The sequence below is a fragment of the Kryptolebias marmoratus genome, linkage group LG3, assembly GCF_001649575.2.
Source record: "Kryptolebias marmoratus isolate JLee-2015 linkage group LG3, ASM164957v2, whole genome shotgun sequence".
NCBI classification, from domain to species: Eukaryota; Metazoa; Chordata; class Actinopteri; order Cyprinodontiformes; family Rivulidae; genus Kryptolebias; species Kryptolebias marmoratus.
Genome location: NC_051432.1, coordinates 9,321,166 through 9,332,422, shown reverse-complemented (window position 1 = coordinate 9,332,422; position 11,257 = coordinate 9,321,166). Strand labels below are relative to the sequence as shown.

The window sequence follows — 11,257 nt, the reverse complement described above, 5'->3', positions numbered from 1 at the left end:
AATCATCAAAATTAAACGAAATAAACATTTGAAATATATGAGTTTGTATGTAATGTATGAATATAATATACAAGTTTCACTTTTTAAATGGAATTACTAAAATCAATCTACTTTTTCATGATATTCTAATTTTATGACCAGCACCTGTATAAGTAAAGGGTGAGAGTAAGTTTAGCGTGAAGGGAGACTTCTGGAGGTCATGCAGGGTGGAGCCAGGTAAAGACAGGTGAGTCCAGCCGCAGAGAATCAACACAATCTGGTCCGAGGCAGACTGAGATCAGAAACAGAAACAAAACTGCATCAGTCTGACATTTACATTAAAGAAAAGTGCCTGAAAAAAGCCGTGCTGCAGGCAGATCGAGTCAGGCTTTCACCGTGTACTTTACCTTGACTTCTTGCAGTGACGTAACATTTACACCTGACTGACTTGTGTAACTGAATTAAACTGGGTTAACAGCACAGCAGTCCGTAACACTGGAGGTGACACTTGTTTAAAAAGAAAAAGAAGAAGGCCCAGCACGCCTGTATGACTAACATGCCTACCTCTGTGTGTGTGTGTGTCACATCATGTCTCTGCAGGACAGGAGTGTGTGTGTGGCAGTGAGTGTGTTGCAGCCCCTGCTGTTTGATAAAGGGGACGTCCTGGTGGCAGGCTCCTTCTCAGCCGTGACCGTGGCTCACGTAGCCGTCGTAGCTGCCGCTCGCTCAGGCCGAGTGCTGTTGTGCGGCGCCGATCACACGCCTTCACAAGTCGAGGGGATGCAGACGCTGCTCACACAAATGGGAATCAAAAGTGAGCGGTGCTGTTAATATGTAAATACAGTATCTGGTGGTGCGTGCCAATATGAGGGATCGTATGACTGTTACTACTGATACTGAGGAAATGCCTAAAATCTTAATTAATTGTTCCCTGAAAGCCGTCCAAAGTCACTTAACAGAGAAAAAAAAGGGCATCTTAAGTCCAATTAAATGAGATACAGTAGCATCATTTTATGATTCAAATCAGTCTAATTTATTTTTTGTTTTGTGTTAGTTCAGATCTTTTGAAGTGAGGATTAGTGGGAAGGTTATAAACAATTAATATCTTATCTGTTGTAAATGGCTCTTTGAGCTCAATTTATAAGGATGTTATTTTATAAACCATCCCATAGCTGTCAGGTTTTTGGACGACGGAAAGGAACCCTGAGCGCAGACTCATTACAAAAGAAACTAACTTATTAAATAAGACAAATAAACAAAAACAAAAGCTGACGAGGCAGCAACTTAAAAGAACAAAAATCCAAACAACGGTGGGCAAAACAACAAGGAGACAAGGTACGGAGCATGGCAGCTAACGGGAAACAAAAAACAATGAACCAGCGACTAGTGGGAGAAATGACCTGGTATTTGAGTGCTGAGGGTAACGAGGGAAGTGGAAACAGGTGAGTGGAGATGATTACGGACAGGTGGAGATGGGCGTGGCAAGAAGGGCAAAAGAGTGACGGAAGAGGAGTGAATACTGAGCAGGAACACAAACAGGAAAAACCCAAACTGAAAACACTAATTAAAACCCACAGAGAAACCATAAAGAAAACAAAACAGAAACAAAAAATCCAATTCCTCACAATAGCAGTCAGTTTCACATTATAATGTAAACATTTCATGATGTTTACTGAAATTTCAGTGGTTATTTGCAAACATAAATAGCAACAGCAGCAGGTAGCTATAGCATTTCTGGTGCGGCTTGGGGCACTTCTTGCAGGATCATAATGTTTTCTGCCAAAATAACCAGCTAATGAACAATCAAAAGTGGTGTAAAGGTTTACAGAGGAGTTCTTACATGAAATGTTTGAGATTGGAGTCGTTTTCGGACGGCGGCGATCCACTCTGGTCTTTTTGCTCTCTGTCTCGTATTTTCTTTCTCTGTACAAATCTTTTAACCTCCAGAGTCGGCAGCCTCAACACAAAAGCCTCCCATCAAACAGCCCACTCTTCCTGCAGCGCTCAGTAATAAGTTCCAGCGGTTGGATTTTAAGTCAAAGCTAGATCAAATTATTTCCTCATATTTTCCAGCTCTGTTCTGCAAGGATGAGGCCGTGCCTGTTACGGGAATTAAAAGCAGATTTTTTTTTCTCATACGCCGCCGAGCGTGGCACCTTCAGGGAAGAGGCCGCTCAGTGAGCAACAGAGAGGATTCAGTTGTTTCACAACTGCTGGAAATGAGCTTTCATGCTTTTCATTTTAAAACCTCATACAGGTTGCTGACAAGATAAGCCGACTGATTTCACGTCTTTCTCTTATTCTTAGAGTCATTTATTTAGGGTTGTCAGTTTTTGCTGATACTTTTTTTTTTGTTTTTTTTCCGGAGGAAAGTTTTTAAAAATAGTAAAAAGCTTTAAATGTTAAAATGAGAATAAAATGAGAACATTCTGGACATCCAAGAATTATTGATGATAAAAAAGAGGAACTTGAGTGTGCAGTGACAGAATTATCTTCCTTTGTGGAGCACATTAAAGTTAAAAACAAACACATAGGTGTGACTTACAGCTTCATGTGTTTAGGGGATGATGTCTGCAAGTCTCAGCTAAAACCTAATATCATGTTGCAACCTGTTGCTCTTTCACGCCACTTTTAAATTAAGATCTTCTGCTGAGAAATGAGTTGTAGATGTTTTTGTCAAACCTTAATAATGCTATAAGCAATTTCCCACGATAAGGCAAGATCTCACAATCTGTTAGTATGTGTTGTGAATGACTCTTAACTACTACCACATCAAAGTTTAGCTCAATATCTGTAAAACTGACAAAGATATAGCTGTTTCTGTCTTTGCTTCAGTCGATCAGCTGTGGCAGCCATTTTAAATAAGGTTATCGACCACTTTTTGCCTTTTGGCGTTGAGCGATAAATACTGTATGTATGACAAATCACTAAAAACTTGAGGCGTTTCTTTGTGAGTTTGTCTAACCGGTTTCTTCACCTCCCACTGCAGACGTTCGGGTTCTGTCAGGACCATTCTGCGGTCTGAACGAGTGGGACGCCACCGCCCAGAGGCTGAAGGTCACCGTGGTGCTGCCTCAGTGTTCGTCCTCGGCCCTCAACGACCCAGTGGCTACAATGCACAGCGAGCACGGAGGTATGAGTGGCGGAAAAGGTCCTGGAGGGTCTGATTGGTATAAATAATCTTGTATGTGGGTCAGATTCATGTGATAAAGCTGTTTTAGCACTGAATTATTAAATGGATGGTAAATGAAGGGGGATAAATGAAGTGGACCTGAGATGGAAAAGTAACCATAAGAAACTAAATCTACAAGCATCTGTGTCTGAATTACTTTTGGTAATAAGAACATTTAATGTGTTTTAGTTGAGTTAAAGTAGTTAAACCTTTTGCTGACAGACTGGGATCTACTGCCAGACTTGTCCTGCGGTTCTGTTTCCAAGAAAAAAATCCACTCCCTGACCAGCCAACAAGCCCGGCTGTTGGGACACGCTCTGTCCTGTGAGTACAAACCTCAAACGTAACGTGTTTTCAAGCACAGTTCACTCAACAGAACAAGCAAGACGTTAAAAACCGACTGCTTGCTCTATGGTGCAATGACTCAATCATCATTGGGACAAATCTCTCCGTGTTTTTGTCTGCTCGTCTGTTTGGTCCGACAGTTTCAAAGGTCCAGACGGTGGTCTACTGCACGCGCTCAGTTTATCCTGAGGAAAATGAACAGCTGGTGGGAAGAGTGTTAGAGAAAACGTACAGTCACCCCAGACTGCTGCCTTTCAGGTACAACTCACACACACGCACACACACACACACACACTCACACACTGTCCAACGTTTCTGTCGATTAGTCATTTAATCATTCACATTGACTTTACGTCACCTATTCTAAAACACTAATTGTTGTTTAGGAAGGAAACCAAAATCATTCATGAATGCTTGAATTTGTAACAGCCTTTTGGCATATTTGAGGGAAAACAAGAAAATTGTTCCATTCACACCAATGTTTGGGTTATATTTTTCCCCCGTAACGAAAGACAAAGCTTTTAGCTCACGTCTGTGTGTGTTTATTTGTCTGTATCATTAGCACAATATCTCGAGACTCCTTGAACAGATTTTTAATGAAACTTTCAGATTGCATTCACTGGATCCACATTTACATTTACATTTAAGGTCAACCAAATTGAAAGTGGCCACCACAGCTACTGGACTTTATCCTACTCAAAAATAGCTACAAGTCAGTGAATTTTACAGATACAAGCTAAAATTTGGTGTGGTAGTAGCTGAGAGTCATTCACTACACGTGCTTCAAGCTCTAACAGGTCATGCAAGATACAGTATTGCATGAGATTGCACAAAAATAATAAATCAAGATGAAATAAAATTATCTCAGTCCACTTCCTTCCTTCCTTCCAGAGATGCAAGGCCTTTAATTGATTTGTTTTAGCTGTAAGTCTGTTTGGATAATTTAGGCTACTTCCTGTTGGATTTATTAAATGAAGTGTACGATTATATTGCAGTCGATCCATTCTTCCTCTCCTCCTAACTGGACTGACAGCACGCTCAGTAAAGTGATGATCACTATTTCAGTTTATGACAAGATAATTGAAGTTTTTATCCTATTGTTATGTTATAAAAAGAATTTACATATTTACTTAATAATCTTTGCAGCTTAAACATTACCTAAAGAACATTTTTGCATTCATGCTTGCTCTCCAGACTGAGGACAGTATAAAGAATCGACTGCAGTTTCTCTGGAGACAGGAGTTAAACTTTCTGTCGGGGTCAATGAGCTGGAAAACAAAAGTCAATTTGTCCTCATAAAGAAGTCCAAACATTAGCATATTTTATTTCTTTATGTCAAGAGATGATGGCCAGCAGTTCAGTTTCTGGGTCCAAACATTTTTTATTATTAAATTAAAACATAAATGAAAATTTTATTTTGAGAAAATATTATTCTGTGATCAACTATAGCAAGTGGTACCAAACAGGCTGTTTTTCCAACATCATAAAAAGAAAACTAGTAGCACGCAAGCAAAAAGCATAAAGCTCGTCTCCACACAGTAAACTGTCTATATTGATACACAGATAATGTCTGCCATTTTCTGGTGCACTAGATAATTTTTTTTTCCAAATATATACTTAAAAGTGACCATTTTTAAGAACAGGACGATGCATTTGATCATGAAGCCCCAACCTAAATGTCATGTATACATGCAGCTAAATAAAGCCCAACAAAGCCCACTCCTGTTTTTAACAAAAAGTCATTAAACCACAAAGAGCTGCTGCTCAGTTACTTTTTAAAATCTTTCCCAAAATAACCTTTTTTATTGGGGAGATCCAATCAGCACATCATCTTTAAGTTTTATTAATATTTTTATAGTTTTCTCTGCTGAGGCCTGCCAGTTAATGCTCTTACTGGAAATATAGATGATGAACAAAGTGTGAGATCTGTCAATGACCAAGTTTGTCCTGAGGCTCTGAAGGGATATTCTGCTCAACATTTATGTGTAAATAATTGCATTATTGTTGACTTTGACATGTTGCATGCCCAAATACCGCTCTAAGCAATCATTTTCCCTTTGATCTTTCAAATATAAACTAATCTTTTTCTGAGAACATTCAGACACTGAATGCCTTCTAAGCTAAATTCAAATCAGGAGTTTTCTGTATTCTGTATGTGTCTGTAAAAATCAATGGAACCTTGGTTCAGTTTTCTGACACCGACTCTGAGCAGAACCCCCCCGGGAACCGACCGGAAGACTCCTCTGAACTGATGTGGCAGTGATGAATAAATGTTTACCAGCTCCTGACGTGTGCTGCTGCTCTCTCAGGGTGAACGGTCCGATTTTCCCCGACGACTCCCCGTCAGGAGACACGGCAGACTCCAAGTTCTTCAAGCTCGGACCGTCTCAGTTCACCAACGGCTGCTTCGTGGCCAGACTGTCGCGGCAGGTGAGAGAGACAGGTGGGGGGTTAGGGAGAGTGTGAGGTGTCAAAAGTGAGAAAAACGGAGAAAAAAAGCTGCCTTGCAGAGATGGAAGGGAAGAGAGATTTTGTGGTGTGTGTGTTTGTGTTTAAGCACCTGTATCTGTGTGTGCGTGTGTGCCAGTGAGCTGCCTGACCTCCCAGCAGACACTAAAAGAGTGCAGCCTCAGCGCTTCTTGTTGCAAAGTAATCAAACACACACACACCCACACACTCAGACAGGTACCCAAGTATTGCTCCTTAGAAACACAGCAGCATGATTCTAATAAAAAAAGACAACATTGAAGACAAAATACACCCGAACCACTGATACATTTCAAAGCTTTATGGCATAAATGACTGCATGAATCCCCCTCACCCCTCCACCCACCTCCCCAGCCTTGTTGCATCCGTCTCAAGTACTCACTGTCTTTTCTTTCTTTTCTTTCGTTCTCGCTCATAAAAAGGACAGCAGTACAACAGAAGGAAATGAGATGTAGTTCCTTTGAATCTCGGCAGCTTTAAATAATATTGCAGAGACCTGTGTGTGTGTGTGTGTGTGTTTCATGCTTTTTATACATTATTTTCAGTGGCTTTTGTGATACAGTTATATTAATTGTAAGGGAGTAAAACTTTGAGGACATCCTGGAATCTCTAAATCAGGCTCCCATGTCATCTTTGTTATTATCTGACGCCAACAGGCAAGGGCAGGTGATAATGTTTTTGCCTGTGTCTGTCTGTCACCAAAATATCTCATGAACCACTGGACTAATGTTATTAAATTTTTAGAAAGCAATCATCAGATGTACATCTGTAACTGATTAACTTTTAGAGTCAATCCAATTCCAGAAGGTCACTGTCACTAATCCACATTACCCACAACAAAATGGCTGTATGAACTAAAATTTGCTGTAGTAGTAGCTGAGACAAACATACTTTGAGTGTGACATCTTACAATATTGCTTAATGTTAGTTTAAATTGTGCTCAACTCTTTTAGTGTCTGTTTAAATAGTTTAACTAAAACGAGTACAACACTGCAGGTCGTTCCTGTCTTCTAGCTGACTCTCAGAGGGTTCTTTGTCACTTAATCTTGGTAAGGCGTGCAGGTTAAAAGGTGTCTAGCTTGGTCAGTGTTCCTTTCCAGGTCTGCTGCTCTCGGTTTCAGTTTCTCAGGGCTTATCAACGGGGCTTGGTAGGTGTGATTGCAGGTTTAACGCTTGAATATTTGAACACTGGATTCGAAGTTGTTTCGTTGTCAGTTTGGATGATGGGTATCTATGTTTCCATAGATCCCACATCCTTCCCATATAGCCCCTCTCTCTAGGCTTGCTCATACAGTAGCATCCCAACAGTGTTGAGTTCTCTGCCCTTGTCCATGGATGTCTTGTTCTAGTAGCCCATTTCTCATCAGAATGTCATGGTTCCCCAACATCTGACGCAACATCTGAGCCGGCATGGCTTCATTTCTTTGTTTCTCACTCATCATGTAACCGAGGTTGATTGGAGGCTGGCACTGGGGTTCAAAACCTGAACCTCTGATCAAAGTCCTACGACTTAATTACTGCGTCAACTCCCAGCTGTTGGTACTGTGGATATATATTTGCTGCTGGATGTTCAAATATTCATTTTCTGAATACATTTAGCTGTAATTAGTCATTTTATGCTTAGAAAATGCCATATGACACCAAGTTAGTGTGCGGGGGAATAGGCGGGACTTAAAGCCCCACATCATGGTTGTTCAGACTCTGGTTTCAAAAACACATCATGGCAGCTCCCATACAATGGTTCCTGTTGGCTTCAACTCACAACAACGAGAAAAGGCGGGGACACTTGGTCTAGTATTATAAGTCTATTGGCTGTACCATCTGTACAAAAGTTCCGCCTACACACCCTCCCAACTCGCTAATATTCTGTGACACTGTCAGTCACAGAGTAACGCTTTTCTTTAAACCTTAAATAACTATCAACAAAAATCAAAACATGAAAAAAATGATCTGAAACTTTTAGTTTTAAGTCAGCAAAATTCCCCATTGTACTACAGTCAGCCTTTAGGGGGCGCTCGCCCATGGTGGCTTCAACTTCCAGCTTCTTGTCCAACCTCTAGTTTTAATACATCTGGATGTGTGAGAATCACAGTTCAGAAAAAGATTTGTCAGCCATTGTAACAAAACACTTTAGATAACAGGTTTGTCTTTATCTGTAGGATTTAATTGAAAAATAAAACCCTCAACACCTCCTAAATCAAACATTTTTATCTATTAAATGCCTACATTTATTGACAAATCTTGTACCCTTTCATATCTATGAAACTTATTGCAAAAGCAAAACTATTGGTGTCTGTATAAACAGGAGACAGCTGCCGGCTGCAGCAGTTCATTATGTAACCTTTACATTCAGTTTGTTTTGGGCTGAAACAAACAATCATTTTATGCCTTGTAGTGCTGCCTTCATGTCCACAAAGTACACACAAGCCTCCAGAAATCATTCCTGTTTGTTGTTTCTCCGAGTTCCATCTCACTCCCTGGATTCGAATCTAATTGAAAATCTAAAGATGAAATCTAAAGAAAGCAGCAGCAGCACGCAAACCCAAGGATATTAGGGAGCCAAAGCATTTGCACTTGAGGAATAGACTCAAACCCCAAAAGAGAAGCAACTGATTCTTGTGGCAAAAACATAAAAAATAAATCTGACTGTGTTGGTGTTTAACAACCTGAATTAGATCTGTTTAAGTTCAACAGCTCAACGCAAAGGGGCATGAAAGAGGCACAAACTGCTCAGGGACAGAAAAAAAAACGACAAAGGACTCTAAAAAAGGGACTCTTTTTAAAAACGAATCAAAGGAGGGAACATGAAAGTATCACTTCTGTGACACTGAACAGCAGAGATTTCAGCAGAATACGAACAACAACGTGCTCCCATCTTTAACTAATCTAAAACTGAAATGTCTGCAAGGAGGTTGATGAAAGTTATTAGTGGTAATAATTTTATTTGGTGAGGAGCATATGTGTGTGTGTTAATCTGTTAATTTAACAGATTAATTATTAATTGTTAATTTAAACAGCCTCAAAAACTGGCAGTAACTAAACTCGAGCTGTGAACGAACCTAAAGGCTGGTGTAGCTTATCAGTCATCCAGGATGTGGCAAATTTAAAGGTTTTAAAAACAAAGCAGCTGAACTTTTATTCTGTAGCTGAAGACAAGCGCTAACAGATCATGTGAGATATCAAAATAATGTATGAGGTTGTCCATAATGTTGTTTTCAAGCTTTAACCAAAATAGCTGTAACACTGTCATTACTCAACATAAAAGGATCTTAGTCTGAACTCTTTTAATAAATGCTAGGCCTTTAGGTTTTTATTTTCCCAGAAAGAAAAGAAAAAGATGATTGTTTGAGGACAATAAACGTTGTGATTCTCCTCATGACTGTAGGAATCGTTGCCTTGAGACTTCCTGTTTGAAGGTGTTGTACTTTGCAATAAAAATCCTAAACTGGCCGTGCTTTTTTTCAGACAGATCCCACTAAGGTCGAATCGGTCCAGGACGTGCTGGCAAGGGCAGCAGCAAAGGGCCTCCTGGGTGACGTCATCTCTGAACCTTCCAAGACCGGTAAAAAGAAGAAAAGCAAGAAGAATCGAGCCGCTTCAGCTGCCAGCAAACCCTCATCCCCCTCCTGCCAAGGTGGGGAGGAAGAAGGGGAGTCTGGAAATGGGCGCGATTCGGAGGACACCTCAGAGCACGAAGAGGAGAAGGATGAGGGAGAGCCTGACGATGGCGAGGAGAACGTGGGTGAAAGGACAGACGACAAGGGTAAAGGAGAAAAGAAGCTGAGAAGGCGTAAGCGAAACCCAAAACAAAGCAAAGAAGCTCCTACAGATGCAAAAAGTCACAAGAAGAAAACCAAGAAGAAGGAAAATCAATCCCAGGTGAAGAAGAAGCAGGTGAGCAACAAACCAAGAAGAATACCGCGTCTCACTCTGACATTAATCTCCTCTGCACACCCGTCCCGCCACTTGTCTCCAATCACAGCCCTCGCTCACAAGATCAGCGGCAATCCAGCGGTCAAACCTCAGCAGGCAGCCCTCGGATCTCCTCCCCTCTCTGGAAAACAGTCCTCACCTGCTCCGCCTGCTCCAGCTACTTCCCACGAAGCCCCCAGGAGACAACCCCCCCCCACCCGAAGGAGCAGAGCAAACACCGGAGGAGGACGTCAAACCACAGACACAGGAAGTGATGAAACCTGCTGAATTCATCCTGCCACCAATTTCCTCTCCATCCTTAAACAACAACAACAGCAGCAGTTCTGTCTGCCGGTTCCCGTCGCAGACCTCCAGCTCTCAGCTGGCCAACACTTCTGCAGCCTCGTCCTCAGTTTCTCTGCGAGGATTATAAAAAATAAATACAAATAAAACAGCAGAGATTAGGAGTCAAGTTGTGGTCTGATCTGCTGAAGCTAAAATGAAGACAAACATAGAAATGAGAACACCTTCAAACTCAAATTTCAAGAGCAACAAACATTTTCCCCCCTAAATATAAACATGGTTTTATTTTCTACATTAGCAATAAAAAAACTCCCCAAAGGGTTTAAGGTTTGAACTTTCTCATGCAGCAGAACAGAGCTTCGTTCTCTTTGCTCTGTGGAAAAATGACTTCATCATCAGCAAACCTTCTTTCTACGAATAGTTAAGAAAAATATCCACCTGTCTGTTTTCTGTCGAGGTAATGATGGTCATGTTTGGTCCCACATTATCAATGATTGTTGAAATAGGTTTGTTTTCTTCAGACTGCCATATTTAAATGGTTGGATGGACCCCCATCAAACAAAAGCTCCACCATCATCCTATTGTGTGATACAGACATATGATTCATGCTTAAATATCAGATTCATTCAGTCACTCACTCTGTTAATCATGGATTACATTAGGCTTTTCTGAACTTATTTCTTGGAACTTGCTCACAAACCTCAATTTATATTTATTTGATTGGTTTGCTGGTTGGTTAAGTGTTTGGTTGGGTTTTTGATAAGTTTTTTTTTTTTGGCTGAGTTTTTGGTTGGTTGGCTTATTGACAAATTTCCCTTAGTTCCCTTGTTTGACTTTTGCTCCAAATTTTAGTTAACTGGGAGCAAATACCAGTGTTGAATTTACATTTTGGAAAGGTTTCTTCTAATCACCTGTAACAGTTTCCTGTAGTAAATGTTCCAAAAATGTTTATGTCGTGAGGTCAATTTAGAGACTTCCAGAGGTGATTTTAGCTAATGTTTAACAAAAATGAACAATCTGAGCAAATCATCTGCATTGTTTTTATTTATGGTAGGGTTC

The 11,257-nt window shown here is 40.6% G+C and overlaps 1 protein-coding gene across 1 annotated transcript in view; it reads left to right on the top strand.

Moving 5' to 3' along the window:
- LOC108249916 (putative methyltransferase NSUN7) overlaps nt 1–11,174 on the top strand; it is a 23,597-nt gene extending 12,423 nt beyond the window's left edge. Inside the window, exons 9-14 of the mRNA XM_037974613.1 lie at nt 580–793; nt 2,969–3,112; nt 3,374–3,475; nt 3,637–3,754; nt 5,806–5,926; nt 9,449–11,174. Coding sequence (XP_037830541.1) covers nt 580–793; nt 2,969–3,112; nt 3,374–3,475; nt 3,637–3,754; nt 5,806–5,926; nt 9,449–10,183 — 1,434 coding nt within the window. The 3' untranslated portion in view covers nt 10,184–11,174. The remainder of the gene's footprint in view (nt 1–579; nt 794–2,968; nt 3,113–3,373; nt 3,476–3,636; nt 3,755–5,805; nt 5,927–9,448) is intronic.
- The last annotated feature ends 83 nt before the right edge of the window (nt 11,175–11,257 follow it).